At 45.4% G+C, this 21,601-nt stretch overlaps 1 protein-coding gene across 5 annotated transcripts in view; it reads right to left on the bottom strand.

Annotated features, from left to right (window-relative positions):
• LOC116164771 (protein split ends) overlaps nt 1–21,601 on the bottom strand; it is a 114,993-nt gene that overhangs the window by 533 nt on the left and 92,859 nt on the right. For 3 of the 5 annotated variants that reach the window (XM_031478993.1, XM_031478994.1, XM_031478996.1), the window contains 8 exons: nt 14,534–17,406; nt 5,935–13,658; nt 3,425–3,496; nt 3,200–3,333; nt 2,985–3,148; nt 2,431–2,939; nt 2,180–2,380; nt 8–169 (listed from right to left, as the gene is read on the bottom strand). In XM_031478993.1, the coding sequence (XP_031334853.1) occupies nt 8–169; nt 2,180–2,380; nt 2,431–2,939; nt 2,985–3,148; nt 3,200–3,333; nt 3,425–3,496; nt 5,935–13,658; nt 14,534–17,406 (11,839 nt within the window). Of the gene's footprint in view, nt 1–7; nt 170–2,179; nt 2,381–2,430; nt 2,940–2,984; nt 3,149–3,199; nt 3,334–3,424; nt 3,497–5,934; nt 13,659–14,533; nt 17,407–19,886; nt 20,039–21,601 lie in introns of those variants that run through there. The other 2 variants (XM_031478997.1, XM_031478995.1) reach the window with 2 other exon arrangements.

Genomic DNA, 21,601 nt, shown 5'->3' with positions numbered 1-21,601 from the left:
GGCGTACCGGTTGAGTGGTGCCGGGGGCGGCTACGTTGATGATCCCCGCCGCCTGCTTTTGTTGAAGGTAAGTTATGAAACCGGTGGATAGGTTAGTGGACTGTTTTAGGACGTCCATGTGATCGTGCCCACATGGTAGCGCTAGCAGCATGCAGTGTTCGTTCTCCATCTGGAAATTCAGACCAATCAAATTCATGCTCTGATCTTGCATACGTTAACTAAACACTAAGAGCAAAAGATTAATTCCTCTGCAATGTGTTTTGCAGTTTCCCCCACGCAATCCGCTACCAACTTAACCAGAAAGAGAGGAGCATGTCATTTGGTAAAATTAAGGACCAGTTTTAATGGGTGATTTACATCTATCAAACGGATATCCCCATTCAGGAGTAGGAATTATTTCAAAATCATGCTCAAACACCTACCCATTAGTGCCAACGTAGGGTATTGTTTGATATGGAAAAGCTGGCCAATAAAAAATTCAAAATGGCCGCCGGTTTAACATGCCACTAATAATACTTGTTCAGTGCCGCCATTATGGAAAACGGCGGCCATCTTGAATTTTTTAAGTGCCCACCGTTTTCACGCAAAACAAACCCTTATAGGAGCATTCATACCAAGTTTCATGCTTGTATCATCATCTGAACGATTCAAGCATTTTCTGGCATTTATCTGCCCTACTAGAAAATCAACACAAGTTTGTAAAAACTAGGGTCTTGAAGGCTTTCCAGAGCCTTCCGTTATGTGTACAGCTTTGGTGACGCTTTAGACCCTTTTCAAAGCGGTCGCCTTCCTATGCTGTTCTAAGGGCAAGTACTCCCCAAAATCCTGTAAGTTAGAACTTATCTAATGAGTAGTCTCAGAACAGTGTAGATTCTTTCCAATGAGTTTTAGGCCTTTTCTCAAACATTATCGATTCTTCACAGAGGTAAACGTTTAAAGAGTGCTAGGGGGACGATACAATAATCTGGAAGCGCCTAGGACGTGAAATGCTTTCTACCGGCTTGAACGTTCTGAAAAAGACCTAGAAGCCTATGGAAAGCCTAGACTATGCTCCGGTTAAAAGCATGGAAGCGACTTCTAAAACTCTTTTCGGAATTTTTCGATCCTTTTCAGATTCCAGAGCCTAAGAGTTCCAAAACGTTCCTGTGTACCTATCTTCAGAACTCTCTGGCGCTCTCTAGAAAGCTCCAAATTCTATTCCTGCTATAGATCATATTAACTAGCTTTCTTGCTCTATGCCAAATATCTAAATAACTGACCGGGGGGGGGGGGGGGGGTTGCCACCTGGCCTGTAGATCATAATGGCCCGTTGGAAATTTATAAGTATGTGCTGTATTTAGTTTCTTGCACTATTCATAAATTATTAACACGTTTCTCTAATTGGGGTTGATATTAGGTTGTTAAAAAAAACTGTTTTAATTGAAGTGTTTTACAATGAATTTATCATTTTTTGTCGTAGCATGAAAGTGCTGAAATACAATGATAGGCGACGCACCTCGTGTGGATTGTATATTTTGTTACTTTTAATTATCAGCTGCAATTTAAAAAAAACTGTATGGTAATTGATTTTCGAGAAAGGAGCACTGTTTTTGTGGTGCATCTCAGAGCTAACCCCCCCCCCCCCCCGCCACCTTCATTACTACACTAATACTTTAATGGCCCGTAACCTATGCAATTCCACCTGGCCCTTAAGTACCCAGTCCGCCCCTGACCTGGACTAGTAATTTTGTAACCTTGAGAGTCTTGACGGTTTATCCTGCCACTAAGCTTCCTTACCATAGCAAAAGACTGATACGAGCAAAGATATTCAATGGAACTTCAATGCTCAGGTCACAAAAATATCATTACAAAACTTTAACCGGCTACAAATTTTTGCGCAAAAAATGATGCTTATCCGGTACCTTACATGGCAATGATTTTTTTTCGTTTCAATGCCCACAAAACGTTTCAAGAACGAAATTAACGTGGTTTTAAAGAGATCTCTGGATTCATGATCACGATAGGAGAGTAGACCGGTACCCGGTTCTTTCTTGATAGCCCTGTACAAAAACGCGCCAGTGATGCTTATCCCGTTCCTTACATGGCAATGATTTTTGCTTCTTTTCATTGCTCACAAAACATTTCAAGAACGAAATGAACGTGTTTTTGAAGTGAGATAAAGAATCCAATTATAACATACCTGCATTTTTCTCGCAACGCCCTCTACTTGCGGCGGCTCCAACCGCATCCTTTGGAAGATGCGTAGCGGTGGCGTCGAGCCGTCCGTATTCTTCGGCAGACTGCATTTGGCAACCTGATCGTTGCCGGAAACAAAGTACATCTGTACAGCGGCCTGGTCGTTCTTCAGCGCCAGAAGTCCCTGCCACATGCACGGATATTGCTACGGACAGAACGTTAGACGGGTAAAACGAAGAGAATGTGCGAGATTACCTTGAGGAGCATCAGGAGACTTTCGGCTTGCGGCGGTACTTGACTAGCGTGCGGCGGAGTCGCCGCCTGAAGTCCCCGTTGACTAGCGGGAGCCTCGGCGCCGACGTGCCTGGCGACCGCCCCCATTAAATTACCGGCAGCTCCCAGGCCCGTGCCCAGCGGAAAACCGTGGCTCGACGACAGGGGTCTCTCCGGCGGAATATGCGTGGAGATAGGTCGGTCGGGTACTCCCAATGTTGTAATATGACTAGTGGCTAACGTTCGCTCCTGCGGGAGGTGACTGCTCAACGATCTCTCGGGCGGAAGATGGCTGCCGAGCGGCCTATCCGGCGTGTTTAGCGAACCTATGTGACTTAATGGACGATCGTTTCCTAACGCTGCTAGAGAGCTATGACTAGTTAAAGGACGATGGGCGGGAGGCGGTTCGGTTGCTTGCTCGTAGTAGCGACCCGGGTGGTAGTGCAACCGAGAGTTGTGCATGTTGTACACTTGTCCGAGTTGCGGAGAATCTGCAAGTGGGGGGTTAAACGAAGTTAGGTGGTAAGATGGCGTACCTGTAGTCCGATCGTGAGGCGACTGTAAGCTTAGTGGAACTGCCGGCGAACGACCGGTCAAAGCTAAACCGACCGAGCCCGGCCTTCTCAGCTCGACAGGTGCCTCCTCTCCTTCTTGCCCATCGCCGGCCTTTTCAACGTTTCCAGTCACCAATGGCGACCTACTAAAATCGTTGAGGTTAGACGAGCACGCCTAACGCGAGCGGAACACTTACCTTGGCATGTGGTACGACTGGCGCAGGTACTGCTGGTACATCACGTGCTGCGGGTGCATGTAGTGCGCAGGAAGTAAGTCGTGGGGAGCGCGCAGCTTGACGGAACCGGGCGGGAAGTGCGTCATCGCTTCGCCCTAGATTGAAAAGAGGAACGGATTACGCATCACGATTGAACAACGATAGGCGATTAGTTTTGAAGAAAAGTAGAGAAGTAAAGGAAATCACCTGTGGCGATGGTGAATTTTGATGAGCCGGCGGTGGACTCCGGCTGCGATTATAAACGTTCCTCTCTCCGTGCTGCTTGTTAGTAACAAGAGATCGTTAGTAATTGAATGCACTTCTGGCATACAAGTTACAAGCAGCATAGTGTAAAAAATAGTCAAATTTGGGGACACAAAAATTGAGGGGGGGGGGGCTTGTAATTTTGTCCTTTTTTCAAAATGTCAAAGTGATCGCGTTTTACATTCAGTGTACTTAAATATAAATTTTAACTGTATCTTTGATGATTACCTCCCCCCCTCATTCTGATTACTGAGCTGATGATATGAACAACACTTTAAGGAGGGGTAAGGAGGGGGGTCAATGATCAATATTATTTCGTATTATACTGATTCAACTCGTGTAGATTCAGCAGCAAATACGTGCAGAAAAAGTTTCTTTCGCCCTTACCATAAAATTTTGCCCCCCCCCCCCACCCCTCCGAAAAATCGCTGCAGTCACTTATTATGCAACTGACCTATTCTGTGTTACAGGTCCATTTTTAGTTTAGTTTTGTTTTATTTATTTTGATTTTTAGGTTTGGAATTTGTTTGTTTTGATTTTAAACGCTTTTTCTTTCCTTACTGTTTCACTTTTCTAATTTTCGAAGCTTATGTGTACTATTTTATTCCATGTTACGCCTCTGGTCCGCTTCCAGTGCCATCTATTGTCAGTTCTTGTAAACTACGCTATTCTTTCCCGCTCTTTTCAAAAATCTATTCTTCTTTTCCCGCTAACTTTTTATGTTCCTTAATTATTGGTATTACTGTTCGTTTTTTTTTCAAAATCTTCTACGTTTTCGTTTCCGTTTTGGTCAATTGTCAATTCTATGGTGTGCTTGTGAGGTGCGGAATTTTTGCAGCCGCTTTTATCCGATAATTTTGGGATTTCTACCCTTGTCATAAAGTCTCTACTCATTGCAAGGAATTGGTATTTCTTCCTTGAAAACCCTATTTTGGGGATTAAGAGTGGAAGAGGAAGCGCATTTGTATTTGTGAACTTACCTACAACCAATATATATATGTTACCCTTGCTCGCCGGATTTCAACCCTTGTGTAATATTTTTGTTCTGTATCCTTTTCTATTTCTTCATTGTCTCTTAGGATCCGAGCGTTATTTCACAGTCCACCAATTTAATTGAGCATACATATCTATATATTGTCTCTACGTTAAGGCCCACACCATCTCGTAAGTAGCCTTTTTGTGATAGTTTTAGTTGTTGTAGTAGTAGTTGTGTTGGGTTTTTGTTCTAGGGCCTTGTAGTTTTAGTTATTTCTTGTCTATACTTGTTATACGTACCTATCCACTACTAAGAAATCTTCGTCTTCGTCCATCTTCAGTCTTCAGTCGTCCGTCTCCAGTCTTCAGTCGTCCGTCTTCAATCTACAGTCGTCCGTCTTCAGTCTTCAATCTTCTTTCGATACCCTCAAATTTCTTTTTCCTTGTTCCCTTCTACCCGCATTCCTATTCTTAATCTTCCTCGTATTTAGCCACTGGTCTACAACCGCCAAGTCCGCCGAACAACTGCTGGACAACTTCAGGAGCCAGAACAGCTAAGTTCTGGCGACGAAGACGAAGATTCAAAATCAAAAGCGGCTGCAAAAATTCCGCACCTCACAAGCACACCATAGAATTGACAATTAACCAAAACGGAAACGAAAACGTAGAAGATTTTGAAAAAAACGAACAGTAATACCAATAATTAAGGAACATAAAAAGTTAGCGGGAAAAGAAGAATAGATTTTTGAAAAGAGCGGGAAAGAATAGCGTAGTTTACAAGAACTGACAATAGATGGCACTGGAAGCGGACCAGAGGCGTAACATGGAATAAAATAGTACACATAAGCTTCGAAAATTACAATTGTAAGAAGAGAGCAAAAGTCCAAAGAAGCGAAGAAATCGAAAGAAGAAATTTAAGAAAATAGGCACGCCTATGTGATGAAAATCAAAACAAAATAAACAAATTCCAAACCTAAAAATCAAAATAAATAAAACAAAACTAAACTAAAAATGGACCTGTAACATCTGTAAGAGCGAATTATGCGCTTCTTTCTATATGTAGTTTGAAAATCGTCACAACGTGATCGATCCAGGTGTCAATCTCGGGTATTAGGTGAAATAGTTTTTAAAAAAGATTTTTTGCCCTGAAATGAAATTGCCTCAGACACTTTAGGGCAAAACACCCAAAATAGCCCGCGTTAAATTCCCATCGCTCAAAATTTTTAGAAATGTTGGAAATGTTTTGAGCCATGTCAAACATTATGGAAGTGTCAAAGGTATATGCAACTTTTTAAACGTGCAACGAATTTGGAATTGAATATTTTGAAAATTTTGCAAACGAGCAGGCAATTTCGCGAGCATTAGATAATTTTGATTTTTCCCTTGATTTTTACACTATGTTTGCAAGTACTCAAAAGTGGGACAAAGAAATCGAAAAAGCCAAAAGAAACGACATGCGTAACATTAAAGTCGCTTACCAGGCTGGCCTCGAACGCGGTGATCGGCAACCCAGTCTGCAAAACGTGCCTCTGCTGTCCTTGAGGTGACGAAGATGGGTGAGGAACCATAACGCAGCCACCCATCGAGACCTCCACCTTGGGCGGCTCCATGCTTCCCTTCGCGCTTGCGCTCGGTACCGACGCCGAGCCTTGAATTAGCCGGCCGGTGTTCGCGCCGGGTATCTGCTGCGGGTTGGCGTGGTGCTTCAGAGGCGGGCTAGCAACGGCGCCGGTCAGTATTTGAGGTTGAGGGTGTAAGCCGTGAGGTTTGATGACCGGGCCCTTTCCGACGATTTGCTTCATGTGCGCCAGTTGGGTGTTGACGATTTGTTGGTTGGTGTTTGAAAGCGCGACCGGCACGTGGTGACCTTTTGAGATTGTTACTTGGGGTTGTTGCTTGTTGACCGGCTGTAGAATGTGCTGCTGTTTGTGTGGGGGCACCGCTGGTTGGTTGGGCGAGGGGGGTGCTGGTTGTTGTATCACCTTTAAACCGGGTGGAAGCGCGTGCATCGACTTGGTTATGTTCGGCTGAGGGCTCGGTCTTGGTGAAATGTGTGCCGGGGATAGGCTCGGAGACGATACGCTGATATTCAGATGCTGACTAATTGGAACATTCGGCTTCCCGATGTAGCTGGGTTGGCTTACTGCCGGCGCTGAGCTGACCAGTTTTTGAACTTGGGGTTGAGACACAACCACCCTGGTCACTTGCGATTGAAGCACGTGGGCTTTCAGAGATTGTGGCGGCTTTTGCTGTTGGATGACCGGTGATGTTGTAATAACCGACTGGGCAACCGCCTCCAAGGGTTTAACAATGGACGACGGTTGGGTTACGGGTGGTTGTGTTGCGGGTAATTTCGCCAGTTTCAATGCGGCGGCCTGCAACTGATTAGTGCCCGAAATTGGAATGTATCTTCCTTCCTCGCACTCTCTCATTGGTGTTAAAAGACCTGTCACAGGATCGATTAAGGTCATGGGTTCCTGCTGGTTCATTTCACCCTTTACCCTCCGCAGCATTGCCGCTTTTAATCCCTCGTGTGGTTTCTCCTTGGGCAACTCCACCTTTTCCTCCTCGACTGGCCCTTTCATTGGCACGGTAGTAGGTGGTTTTGCTACCTCCACATCGCTTGGTGTTTCAGGTTTTACGGATTTTTCTTCGCAAGAGTCGTCGGTGGTGTCCGACGCGCGTCGGTCCTTTCGTCGCGCCGCACCACGCGGTGATTTCCTCGGACTTTCTTGTATAACTTTGCTGGCAGTCTGCCTCGCGGATCTCCTCATTTGCAATGGCGTCGCCACTGGCCCCGCCGCTCTCGTGACGACGGTATTTCTTATGACGTCTTCGATCGTATCATCGACTGTATTTCTGGACACGTCCCGTTCCTGCAACCGCCTGGACTTTCGCGTGTTGGTCGGCGAAACGAACTCTTCCTTAGTCTCCACAGGTTTCGGTGACACACTTTCTTTCGCCGCCACCACCTCCTTGACCACCGCAGCTGGCGTGACGGCTGCGCTGTTCGGCGTCGGAGTAACTGGTGACTTTATTGTTAAAATTAATCTGGGACGGTCCTTATTTTCGTCTGTATCATCTCGAAACTCGTAAATATCGGAGTTCTCCAGCTCGCATTTTAGGGTCTTCCTTTCGTTTTTACACCGTCCACCTCGACCGCCTCTCTTCGACACTACGATGGAGGTGGGGTTGGAAGGTACAACTTCGTCTTTTATCACCTTGGTCCGTCGGGTTTGCACGCCACCACGATCGGCGCCTCTGGTCTTACGCCCGCGCGCCCTTCCTCCCCTTCGCCCGCCACGAATCGGCATCTCTTTCTCCTCGGAGTGCTCCTCCTCCTCGGTAACCTCGGAAATGACCATTTTCAATTCGTCACTGGAATTCTCGACCTTGCTCTCTTCGGGTATTTCCGTCTTAGCCTCTTCGGACGTTTTCATGTCGTGCTCGAACCAGTCGTCCTTACCAATCTCGCTGCTGCGATCGGATAACTCGTCGGCCGAACAGAGAGCTTCCACTTTCTGTATCACCGAGTCGATATTCACCTCCTTCGCGGACCAGTAGTCACTATCCTCCTTGGAATCCAAACCGTCATCTTTACTAGCGAGATCCGTCCGCTCTTTACTGACGTCGGACTCGACACTTTCCGTCTCCCCCTTGTCGTCGTCGAACCTTTCGATTTTCTTAATCACGGATATCGTCTCCAATTCCACCTTGGTCTCGGGCTCCGCCGACTCGGCCTTTGCTTCCAGTTTGATTTCCGGTTTATCCTGGGGCGGTTCCACCTGGGGCGTTTCTACAATCTCTTGCTTTTCAACTGGATGCTTTTCCTCGATTTCTGCTTTGGGTAGAGGAGGTGGTTCTGGCTCCTTTTTGGGCTCAGGTTTCGCCTCTTCGGTGTTGCTGGGGGGTTGCGGTTGCGCAACCGTTACAGGGGGAGTGCAAGAGGACAAACTGGCCAATGCCGGCGTCTCCTGTATAACCGGTTTAACTTCGACCGGTTTCGGAGGCACAGTGACTTGTGGTGATATCGTTGCTGGTGGAACGTGGGGAGTTGGCGTATATGTCGTGGGATAGGATGACGGTATTAATCTTGGCAATTCTGGTAGAGGTTTAGGATTATCGGGCACTACTTCTTTGGAGACAACAGGCGGCGTGTACGAGTAAGGAGTGTAGGTGACAGATGGTATCGGTTTTGGAGCTGCATGAGAAGGAGGCGTCCTTGGAATGGTTTGCACAAGCATCCGAGACTGAGAATTTAAAATGTACGGAGACGGCGGCTGGGGCGTCTGATGAATTCCCTTGTGTTGTTGGTCCGTTGCGCTCCCGAGAAAGTCTGATTTCGCAGTGATTGGCTGTGGTAGCGACACTGTTTGTTGAAACGATTTGGTCATCATCACCGGGGTAATCGGTAGACGGTTAAACGAGATTGTGGTTGTTGGCGCCGGCGTGGCCACTGTAGAACTTGGTTTTGGCGCAGAACTGTACTGCAGATGGATTGTAGTACTGTACGGAATCGCAATCGGTGGTTGCTTCACTGCTGGAATTGTTGGAGAAAACACTTTTGCGTCCACGAAACTTTGCAACGGTTCCGGTTTTGATTGAACCGTAACCGCAGGTACTTGCGGCTTCTCGGAGAGCGTTATAACTGGCTGAGTAAAAGGGCGCGTAGTGAATGGTGCCGTTTTAATTGCGTTGAGCGAGGGAACTTCCACTTCAACGGGCTTACGTTCAACTTTCGGTTCCTCGGGCTTGATCTCCTGCGCAGTCGGTTTGGACACCACGGCGGGAGCTTCCAAAACCGGCTTGCTCTCAGCTTTCAATTGCGGAAGAACCATAGGCTTGATCGGAGTTAACGACGGCGGACTACTCAGACTTGTAGCTTTAATCACGAGAGTTGTCGCTTTCTGATTGTCACGATAGTAACTGCTCGGCAAATCGGGAGTTTTCGGCACGTGCGGCGCCGCATCAACCAAATCGGGCGTTTTCGGCGGTTGATCGTAGCGCACCGGTGTCTCCTCCGGCTCTTCGGTATCGGTGTCTATCTGAAGATCGTTCTCGCTTTGCGGAGTGTCGGGCTTAATTTCCAAATCGCTCGAGTTGAGACTTTGAACGGCCTGGCGCATCTCCTCCAGGTCCTCGGCGATGTTAACCTCGGGCACGTTCGTATCCTGCTCGCTACTGTCCAAATTTTGCTGATCATCCGAATAACAACCGGCATACTCGTTACCGCCGAAACTCTCGCCGAGAAGCGCGGCGACCGCGTCCTCGGTCTCCTCCTGCGAGATCACGACGCGCGGTTTCTCCTCGGCCGCTTCCGCCTTCTCGACTTTCACCGGCTCCTCCGTAACCTCACCGCTCACTTCGGGCTTGGGCGACTTAAACTCGGATATCGATTTGATCGCGGTCTCGTGCACTTTCTCGTCAATTTCCGAACCGAAACCGGGAATGAGCTTGTCGCGCTTCTTCTCTTTGGGCGGCGAGATCTCGGCGCTTACTGGCGAACTTGGTTTGTTCAAAGGCGGACTCGATAATTCTAAAATACTCGGCAAACTCGGACTTGACAAGCTCGGCTTTTCGTCGACAACTTCGGCGCTTAACTCGAACTCCTTTTTAATTTCCGGCGATTTCAGCTTGTTTTTATCGTGATGGTGATGGTGGTGTTTGTGCTTTTCTTCCTTGCTCTTCTTCCGTTTCTTCTTTTTCTCTCTCACCTCCTTTCGATCCACCTCCACTTTCACTTCTGAAATTTCGTCACCATCCGTAAATCTAAACGAGTCTTCGTTCCGTTCCTCTTGCTCGCTTTTTACACTGGTTGTCGTGGTATCAAGAATGTCATCGCTGTCATCTTTAATATTGGCCTCCAGCTGTTTGCCCATGTCGATGTAATCCATGCTGTTTTCGTTAATTTCTTCCTCTCGCATACGTTTTTCCTTCTCGCGCCTCCTCTTTTCTTTCCTCTTTTTATGCTCCTCTTTGCGTTGCTCGGACTTGTGAAGCTCCTTTTCAATGTGAGATATACTATCAGAATCGCTGGGGTACATTTGCAACTTGTCATCTCCGAATCGGTCCAAAAACGAGTGATCGGACCTCTCCGGATCTTTGCCGCCGTGCTCAGAATCGTCCGAGAACGAGCCAAATATATTCTCCATTTTCCCATCGCGTTTCGTATCGGACTTGCCAAGCTCAGACTTGGATTTCTTCGACTTTCGCGATTTATCCTTGTGCTTCGTTTCGTCCTTGCACTTATCTTTCTTCTTGTCCTTTTTGCTATGTTGCCTTTTCTTCTCGGAGTTCTTCATTCTTTCTATACTTTCGTCTTTGATCAACTCGACGGTCAACTCCAGCTTCGTATCGTCTTCGCTTGTAAGCGAGTGCTTCTGTCGCTTTTGCTTCTTTTTCCGTTTCCTGTGCGTGTCGCTCTTCTCCTTTTTGGTTTCGTGAGTCTCTTCGGCCGAGGACACGTCGCCGAAGATTCGCGAGTTGTCGTAGGCGCTTTCAGATTTTGTCTCGGGTATGGGAGATTCGCCGAAAATCTGCACGCTAATCTGCTCGCTGGTTAACTCTTGCTTATTCCGTTTCTCTTTCTTAATGTACTTATCCTCGTCCTTCACCTTCTTATGCGATTTCTCCTCGAGATCTATGAAGAGGTTATCCAGCTCGCTATCGGAATAAATCTGCGATTTCATCTTGTAATCCCTCAACGTTTTAAAGTCATCACCAGAGCTGTCGCTGGCAATTCGCGATTTCGACGACTTTTTACTCTTCACGGTCTCATCTTCGCTGGTTTCCACGTGATCGATTTTGCTCGGTCTGTGTTTATCCGAGTCGGAATCAGTGTACAAGTCTCGTTTTTTGCGTTGTTTACTCCTGCTACTGACGGTGTCGTCATCGGAACTTGTGATCAGCGCCTTGGAACTTTTGCGACTTTTCTCGCTCTTCGTGTGCTCGCGCCTCTCGTGCTCGGAGTCAGAATCCTCGTCCCAAGACGTCGACCGTTTCTTCTCCTCCCGCTTCGCTCGGCTTTGCTTGAGCTGGTTGAATTTCGCCTTAAGCTTCTCTTGGCGCTTCTCTTCTTCTTGCTTTTGCATGTTCTTACAACTTCGGGCTTTAACCTTATCGTACATCGAAATGTACGCGGGCTCGTCATCGACAATATCGAATATGGAATGTGGTTGTTTCTTCGGCTCATCCGAGTCGGTTGCCGCATCCGAACTCGTCACCTTCCTGATGCGCTCCTTCTTGGAGTTTTTCTTCTCCTCGGACTTCGAGCACGGATTCTCATCGCGACTTTTTCTCTCGGTCGACGCTCGCTTTTCCTTTTTCCTATCCTCGGTTTTGCGATGTTCCTCGCTTTTGCGCTCCTCCAACTCGACGGTCTCCTGCTTGCGCTTCTCTTTCGACTCTTTCCTTTGTCGCATCCTCTCGGAATCTTCGGTCGACTGCAAATCGAGCCTCGCCAAAAAATCCTTGTCGATCGACGAGTCTTTACTTGGAACTTTCGAAATGGGGGAATCTTTCTCTCGGATCTTCTCTTTCGATTTTTGCTTGTCTGTTTTTTGCTTATGTTTGTGCTTCTCCTCCTTGTCTCGATCTTTGACTTCCTTTACGCTGTTAAGCTTCTCGTGTCTCAATTTATCTTCTATGATTTTGGCTATGTTGTTTTTATGTTTCACCTTAACTTTTTCGTCACTTCTAATATCCTTCGAGTCTCTCCGATCCGATATCTTCCGATGGTCCTGACTTAACTTTATCTTTTTAATTTCGTCTATTCCTTCAAATGAGTCTTGAGAACTTAATCGTCTTTTGGAGCCGAGGTTGGCAGGTAAACTGTTGTTCCTTTCTTTTCTTCTGCCGATGTCGACTTTGCTTTTCTCGATATCAATGGAAAAATGTCGACTTTCTATCGGTTTGCTGTTTTCTTTAACCTCATTGACAATGTTAACGATTTTGTCGTGTAAATTGTTCTCTCTGTTTTCCTTGCAACTGTCCCTCTTCTTTTCAGAGTCTCGGTCTTGATGATGCTTGCTTTTCTCGTCCCGTCGGATTTCCCTACTTTCGTGGTTGTTTTTGTTCTCGTGGTTATTTTTGGAATCGATCGTATCTTTTCTGGACAATTCGTTGCTGGTATCTTTTGTTCTAGATTCTTTGGTATTTCTTTCGGTGGTGTCTTTATGCTTGGAGTCGCCGTGATTATCGCGATGCCGATGTTCGTCTCGCCGCTTTTCGTGATTGTCTTCTTTGTGTTTTCGCTCTTCCTCTCGCTTCCGCTCCCGTTCCATCCGCTCCTGTTCTTCTTTTTCCTTCCTTTCTCTTTCTTCCCGCTCTCGCCTTTCTCGCTCCTCCTTCTCCCGCCTTTCTTTTTTCTCGCGCTCTATTCTCTCCTGCTCCTCCCTTTCTCGCTTTTCACGCTCCTCTCTTTCTTTTCGCTCTTTTTCCTCTCGCTCGCGTTGGAACTCGCGCTCCAGCCTTTCTTTCTCGACCTTCTCCTTCTCTAACCTCTCCTTTTCGGCGCGCTCTTTCTCCAGTCGCTCTTTCTCGATTCGCTCCCGCTCCAACCGCTCTTTCTCTAACCGCTCCTTCTCCAATCTTTCTTGCTCTAAACGTTCCCTTTCCAAAATCTCTTTCTCCAACCGCTCCTTTTCTAACCTCTCGTTCTCTATCCTCTGCAGTTCGCCCTTTTCCTTTTCGTCCGACTTTCTATCGCACGCAGTATCACAATTGTCACTTTGTTTATCACCTACATCGCTTCTACGTCCACTACTACTCTCACTATTTCGTCTATTCCTAATTTCACCTCTAGGCGACCCGCCACTACTAGTCGAATCCCTACGATTAGCCACTTTATCACGCGCACTTTTCACTTTCGTATCCGCATTTGAACTAACGGTAGCATTGTCACTTGGATTTACAGGAATGTTGACACCATTTTTACTACTGTTACTTTGTGTCGAATTTGTTACCGCTAAACTACTACGATTTACACTCAATTTAGAAGAAGTCCTACTATCACCACTTGAACTATTATTAGCACATAACTTGAGTCTATTGTCGCCATGGCTGCTAACTCGCGAAGTGGACGTCGGTGGTAATGGCTGCGGCGTTTGTACCGGAGGGGTCGATGGTGCACTGATCACAGTTTGAAGCGGGGGATGACTCGGAAATGGGTACTGCAGACCTTTGGCCGTCGGGATATTGGAACCTGAAAGTATTATTATTATTATTATTATTATTAAATTTTATGCTCTTTCTCGAAGGTCTTATTCTAGGTCATATTCAAAACTTACGGGGTCGGGTAAAAAAAACCTTAACTTACCCCTCGACTTAACCTCATTTGTTATTATAATGGAATGCCCTGTATATATTAATATAAAAAGGTAATATATTAATTTTTTTCAAAAATATAACACTAAAAAATTCAGCATTGTTTGAAAGACTCATAAGATTTTTTTTAAAATTTTTAATTCAAAAAAATTTTTTTTGTATTTTTTGTATCATTTGGACTATTTTTTCAATTTTTTTCAAATCTTTTTTGAATCACTACAATCTATGTTCGAATATTGGCGTGTCCTATTTTTGCAAAAAGAATGTAATAAGTATTCCAGGGTTAAAATATACAAGATGGTCCAACAATCATAAAGAAACTGTTACAATAAATATTTTTCTGTATTTCTCTTCACTAAAAAAAGTAGAGCCATTCTGAAATTGACAATTTTTTGATTTTCCCCCTTTTAAGAGAGCTAATATTTTCAAATTTTGATTTAACCATTTTAAATTTGACCCAAAAAGAGCACATGAAGCCAATATTACTTTTTTGATAACCCTACCAATCACAACAGAAACACGCTATAAAAGTGTCGAAAATCGAACAGCCTGTACATAGCAAAAATGGAAATATTATTTCAATTTTGTAAATTTCTCAGAGGCGGCTCCTACCTAATCAGAAATTTTATGGTCATTCGAAAGACTACTTGAATTTTGCAAAAAAATTTTAGGGCAAGGGTAAATTTTTTGAAGGCTCTTTCAAAAAGGTCATATTCAAAGTTTGCGTAGAACCAACCGTTTTCTCGTACATACCTGAAGATCTAGGAGATTGTATGGTGGGAGTCTTTGGCAATTGCGCGGTGGTTGTAGCTACCTTCGGCACGGGAGGTTGTACGGGTGGTAAAGGCGTGACAGGTACCGTAGTTTGGACCGACGGCGTCGTTGGCGTTTTCGGAAAAAGGTTAATCTCGTACTTCTCGCCGACGTTCTCGAGCCTTTTCGAGTCCTCGTCGAAGACGGAGGGTTTTGCCAGCACTGATTTAACTATCTCCGAAGGCTGAAGCTCTTTAAGATCGAGATCTAACAATTTATAACTAAACCTAAACCTCTCCGATGCCGAGGCGTCCAATTTGGCCAGTGCTTCGCTGCCCGCAGCGCTCACTGCCCTCGAGCCGGACCACTTCTCGTACTTCTCGTCGAGGGAACGGATTCGTTCGTCCAAAGACGGGCTGGGTGGCGTTATGTCGCTGTCGCTAGAGTTCGAGCTGAGCGAGGGCGGTCTGGGTGGCGGGGAGGCGGGCGGTGGTACCTGGGCCAGGCTGGGCGTGAGAGGGGTGGAGACTCTCGGGCTGGTGGCGGCCGGCGGAGGGCTCGACAGCACGTTGTCCTTCTGTCCCTTGATTCCGGCGACGGACACGTTTCCCTTTCCCAAGACTTGCGCGGCGAACCGAGGCAAGGGCAGGCTTATGGGCCCCTCGCGTTCTCGAGGTATCCTTCTGGGTTCGGTGGGGAAGTCCGGTTTTTCGTCGCATAGCGGCGTGCCCGGTCGAGAACTGCCGACGCTTTCCGATCCGGAGAGTTCGTGGTGTTGGATTTTGGAACTGCTGTCGCTACCCGCCGTTTTTCGCCGCTTGCAGACCGCGTGAGGCATGTAGGCGATTCGGTCTATTCCGACTCCGTGCTTGCTGTCGACTGATGGTCTTCGTGAATGGTGTTTGAGGCTTCCGTCCGATGTTCGTCTGATTTCCATTACTTTTCTGTGGTCGCGATTCGCCTCTATTATGACATCGCTAGCCGCGGCGCCCTCTAAGATGTCGAGCCGTATCCTTTTCTTCGGACTCACCAGCTCGTCCCCCGAGCTGGGGTAGTCCTCCAGCTGTTCCAGTAGGTGGTAGCGTTCCTTTTGCAGGTTGCGGATGTCGGGTGGTGCAAAGGTTAGGGTGACCTCGGTGTTATGCTGCAACGAGCGAGATTCTAGGGAGTCGATGTGCGACGGACTTTCCCGATTGAATGGGTATTCGTGTTCGTAACCGTCTTCGTGCGAGGCCGCACTGCCTTGACTGTATTCGTCATAACTTCGGTACCTTCGCTCGCCGTATTCCGTTACGCCCTGATCGTAATATTCGGCGAACCTCGCGAGACGCGAACGCGAGCCGCTCCCTCGAGGGGTCACCGAGCCCGGCGTGCTAGGCGAGTGAACCGTAGAAGTTGCGTTACACTGACCGGTCGTGGCACTAGTTCGGCTGCTGTACGAAGCAGTTCGCGGTCGCGTAGGCGTCTCGTATCGCGCGAATCGCGTGGTGGCAGTCGGAACCGCGACATCAAACGTTCGCACTGCCGCAGTCCGGTCCTCAAAGTTCGTCCTATCAGTCGTATGTCCTTGTTTTTCTAAATGTTCGTAAAATGCCTCTTGACACTCCCGACTGGCAAAGTCCACCTGCATTTTGCGACCGCGCATGTTCACTCCGCGCATTTTCGCGACAGCCGCCTGCGCGTTAACCACTTGGTCGTAGAAGATTAACCCCTGCCCTTTATCTCTGTCTATCTTCACTTCTGTAATCGGTCCGAACGAGTCGAACTGTAACGTCAGGTACTTTTCGTTAACACTATCCACAACACCATCCAACCACACACAGTTAGTCGGCATCGACTTCCCAAACCCTAGTTTAATACGATTATTACCTAAATGTTCGCCATCCATCGCCCGGATGGCTTTAACCACACTAATAATGTCCGAGTACTGGCAAAATGCGTACGAACTCACAGCCCCTTGTTTTTTAATGTCAATTTCTATAATTTCCCCGAACTGGTCGAAGTGTTTCCTGAGATCAGAAGCGGTAACGTCCTTCTCCAAGTTACCGATGAATAGTGTGCGCGTCGCCTTAGGATGAAACTCGTCGATTTCAGCCTCGTACGGTCGCAATTCGTTGTCGTCCACATCGTATCCCTGATACGGAGCGACTTCAATTTTACACCCGAAAAATAGTTTATCGTAACTGACTTCAAGAGCCTTATCGACGTCCTCCGGCTTTTTAAAGCAAACAATCGCGTGCCGCTCCGCGCCCTGACCGACGATTTTCACCCACGTCACTTTACCGTGCTTCTTATACTCGTGGAAGAGTCCGTCCTTCAGCGACGTGTCCGACGATCTTAGCGGAAGATTCCGAACGCAAATGGCCAAAGGCCTCCTATCGTCCGAATGCACAACGGGCTGATGGGAGGCGTTTCCCGACAACGCCACCCTTCGAGATTTCGGCGAACTCGTCGAACTGGACGCGTGCGACGTGGTGCTACTCGAGGAACTACTGCTACTTTGCGATCGCGATCTCGTCGGCGAACGACTCGACGTGCTACCGGATGGGGATATCGACCTACTGCCCGACCTCGATTTGGTCTTCTTTTTTGTACTTTGGGAATCCGACGATCTCCTGTCGTTCGTGTCGGAAGTCGTCGTTCCATACCCTGTTTCACTATTGTAACTTCGCGAGGAGTCGTACGACCAGGTACTATTAAGCGGTCTATGTCGATCGATGACGTTATTGTACGGACCATTTCGATATCCCCTATCCCTATTGCGACCCCTACCGTCGTGGTAACTCGTTCGGCGGATGTATTCGGCGTCTGTTACACGACTGTTGTTCCTCTCGTAGAACCTTTCGGGAAAGTTTCCGTGTTCTTCCGTTGTTCTGAAACGAAAACGGTAATTTAGTGACAATGCACGAATTGTGTTACCCAACCCGGTTGTAGGGTAGCTTGTGGACATTTCATCTAACAGCTCTAAATAAAATTACAACCCTCACACTAGATGATCGTGATTTTCAGAAAATTAAAGAAGGGTTATCTTTCTATATTTTGTATCATTTTTCAAAAAATTGTAAAAATCCAATATGGCGCTCGTGACTAAGAAAGTAGTAGCCTGTAACTTCTACATTTAGCATGTTATGGAAATTCTAATAACAGATTCAGATTCTCCGAAAAAAATGCTCGTAGAAGGTGCTAGAGGGAACCGTCCCTTTCCAACCGTTTACACTAGGGAAAATGCAAACGAAATTTGACATTTTCAGTTTTTCTGTGATATCTCGGTTATTTTCAAAAATTTCAAAAGCATTATTTTAGTCAACGTTGCCCCCAATTAACTTACACGGTATCTCTCACAGTTAGGGAGATCCCAATGGTGAACCACCCTGTACATACAGATTGAAAAAAAATTCTTTTTTAAAAGTTGCCCAAAATGATCTAAAGCGTCGACATTTGATGAAACTTTAACGTGTCCCGAAATGGAGATCGCAATAACAATCCGCGTCTTATGTGAAAATTCAAGTCTAATTTAGGGATCGTTGGGCAATAATTATTCACGTTATTTAGATGATTGTATTCAGTTTCTTTCTTTCAAATTTCACAAAAAAGGCACCTGGTCCAGCGTTTCACGAAGGAGATGACTATTGTAAACTATGCAGGTTAATTTGATAGGAGTTAATTAGTAAAAAACGGCTTCCATTAACAAAATTCGATAGCAAAACTGCAAGAAAACACAAGGAGACTTCAACGGAGTTCCAGTGTTTACACCTAGAACTCAAGGACAAAATGGCGATGAGAAAAATTTCTATTCGCACCAAAAAGTAATTAGTATTTTCTTCAATGATCAAATGTAATCAGTAGTGCTATTTACATACAGGGTGGCAATTTGAAAACTTACCACCCCCCATGTCTTAGTAAATAAACGAGATATTTTAAAAAATCAAAATTCGTTTCGGTGATTCGGAGGGGGAATCACAATGACATAGTTGGCAACGCACCCCCTCCAACTCTCTGCGCCCCAGCCACCCCAACTTTTAAATCTTAACTAGTGACCCCCCATGTATGATACGTTGTTGGAAAGCTCTGAAAAAATGCTTTCCAACCATGAGAATAGATTATACTACTGTCTTACCAATAACGGAAACCATTTTGAACATTTATTGAAATACAAGCCAACTTTAGAAAATATATCATAATTATTAGTTTATTTTTTAATTTGCACGATAATTATAAAACCTAAATGTAATGTTATTTGGTATGGTTGGAAAGCATTTTTTCAGAGCTTTCCAACGACGTATCACACCTGGGGGGTCACAATTTAAGATTTAAAAGTTGGGGTGGCTGGGGCGTAGGAGGTTGGAGAGGGTGCGTCGCCAACTATGCTATTGTGATTCCCCCTCCAAATTACCGAAACGTATTTTGATTTTTTAAAATATCTCGTTTATTTACTAAGACATGGGGAGTGGTAAGTTTTCAAATTGCCACCCTGTATAAGGACAAAATTAGGGTAAGCCCAAAATTCCATTTTTCCGATTAAGGTCACCCGAGCTCAGGCCGTGGAGAAAAAAGGTACCTGTATTTTGCATTTTTGCGTTTAGAACTAGCTCTGGAACTACTAGGCGCTTTACCCTAACGGTCTTCATGGATGGGGTGAATAATTTGACCAAATACACCTGGTTTGGAGAAGATGAAACATGAGAATTGGAACTGACTGGAGAACGCTTCAAAAGATCGAGAGAATTTAAATATCTTGGGTTCACCATGGGACTTTTGGAGAAGTTGGACGTGATGGAAATGGAAATGCGATTAAGTAGACCAGGAAAGCCACTCTTAGAAGAAGAATGATGAATCTGATGGAAGAAAGGCGCGCGGAAGATCGAAGAGGAGGCGAAGGCGGATGATTTAATGGAGAACGAGCTCAGGGAGCAGGAGAAGAACTTCGGTTCTTACTCTTATGTGGCAATCCCAGACTAAACACCTTACACTATGCGATCAAAAAAGAGTTGCTGTCGAGTTACCTTTGGAATTGTTGTTTAAATGGAAAATCACATTTAACTTGAACTTCTAAAGGGGACTCGATGTCAAGCCTTTTTTGATCGCCGGTTATAACGCACCAAATGTGGAAGGACAACTTTGGAACAATCTGAAACCTTCGTTTTTAGTTGTAATCCCAAATAAAAAAATCGAATGGCGCACAAAACTTAATAATAGACGCACAAAACTATCACAATTCATAATGTAAAGCTTCGAATTATAAATATTGACGCACAATTAGTGGAACGTTTCGCTTCTTGGATTTGGAGAACCACGTAAATTATCACGCCATATCACGAATCACGTATCCCACGTATCCCCAGTTTTGCATTACCTCATAATCACGGGACACTTTTCCGGAATCCCCCCAGTTCCCATCTCTGCTCGCCTCGAGTACAAATTGCGTTCGCTTCTCTTTCCGCACTGCCCAAAAACGTACAGGAAAGGCACAACCGTCCAACCTCCATTTAGAAGTACTGACTACTAATCGCAGATATCGCGTAAGGAAAATTATCTCGGAAAGATAAATAATTTAAACTGTAAATCAACAAAATTTTCGAGATAACTGCCCTCCATTGTGTTACAACACATTCGGAGCGACTACTCGATGGGGCACTTATCTATCGCGACATGTGAACGCGGTCTGAAAAGGGCACGATTTGGTGCCATTCTCCAATTCTTTAATTATGCATACGCGCAACAGGTTGGGAATAATCGCGAGATAAACAATATCGTAACTGTAAGCAAGGTCGCTTTGGGCCAATTTACAATGCAAATTAACGTACGTATGATAAGCTAAAGTTGGAAATTTTTCGTAGGTACCTACTGTTTTATAAATAGATAGATGAATAATCATTTATTTACTTACACGTCGCTGGCATTAAATGTTAATGAGAGAACGGCTATAGCTTTGTTTTCAATACTGCCCATTTCGAGACTGTGGAACAAATTTCTTTCTCACCCATAGAGATTACGTAATTAGCATCTTTATTACACTAGGTGACTGTACGCATTTACTGAAGGTCATCATTCTATGGTATTTTTCGAAACCAACCTCCAATCATTTTTTGAAACATTTTTTGATTTATCTAGTTCCCCATACCGAGTAAAAACCTATGAAGGTTTTCAAGAAAAACTTTTCTGTTTAGAACCTTCCCACACATCAGTTCAAATAAATTTCAGAAGTATTTTCCCACGAAAGGTGAGAGAATTTTGATGGCTCTCTCTCGAAAATGATCAATAATGAATATTACAAAAAAACCACCGCAGGAATACCACTAAGCAAGAATACTCGATTTTGAACTTTGGTATTCTCCCGACGTCGCTGTTAGAATAGTGGACACATATCAAAAAAGTGCAGGTGTACAAATCTGTTCATAATTTTGAATCACCTTGATCAACTTGTTTGCGACATTCGTTCAAGCGGAAGCGTTTTTGATATTATCGATATGGGCTAAATTAATTTACTATAACCACATCGATAACGTGCGATAACGATTAAAAACTCGTAGTCAGAGTATCTGACATCGCAAGCGTTTTTTAGAATTGCAATTTCAAGAGCATGCAAAGATCAAAGGTCCAAACGCTGATCCCTGCTGCACGCCACGTCCCGTTTTCCAAAACTCTTCTCAATTTGCATTACAGACAGCAGGTAGACAAGGCGGAAAATGACCACCTGCTAAAAGATGAAGTGCAATTTTGTAGGCCACCGACGCGGAACACGGAAATCATCAAAGTGTCAGAAAATAAACAACCCAACGTTTCGTTCAAGTGACGTAGGCCTTCCTTCGAGCGAGTCGCCATTATGAGTAATTTACATACAATGTGGCAACCGGGAGTAAATAAAAACACAAATTTTAAGCAATAGTCATCTTTAAACGGCTAAAAGTAGATGTAATAAAGATCAACATGAATATTTAACTTGTATAAATTACGAAAATCTTGATAAACACGGTTGTATTACTTTTTGCTCACTGGTGTGTTTACTTCACGAACGGTTACGGTTACCGCGCCGGTATGAGAATAAAACGGAAAAAGTTTAAGATCAAT

Source organism: Photinus pyralis, unplaced genomic scaffold, assembly GCF_008802855.1.
Source record: "Photinus pyralis isolate 1611_PpyrPB1 unplaced genomic scaffold, Ppyr1.3 Ppyr1.4_LG2, whole genome shotgun sequence".
In the NCBI taxonomy this organism is placed as follows: domain Eukaryota; kingdom Metazoa; phylum Arthropoda; class Insecta; order Coleoptera; family Lampyridae; genus Photinus; species Photinus pyralis.
Note: the sequence above shows the minus strand (reverse complement) of the source record. Positions and strands in the feature narration are given on the sequence as shown.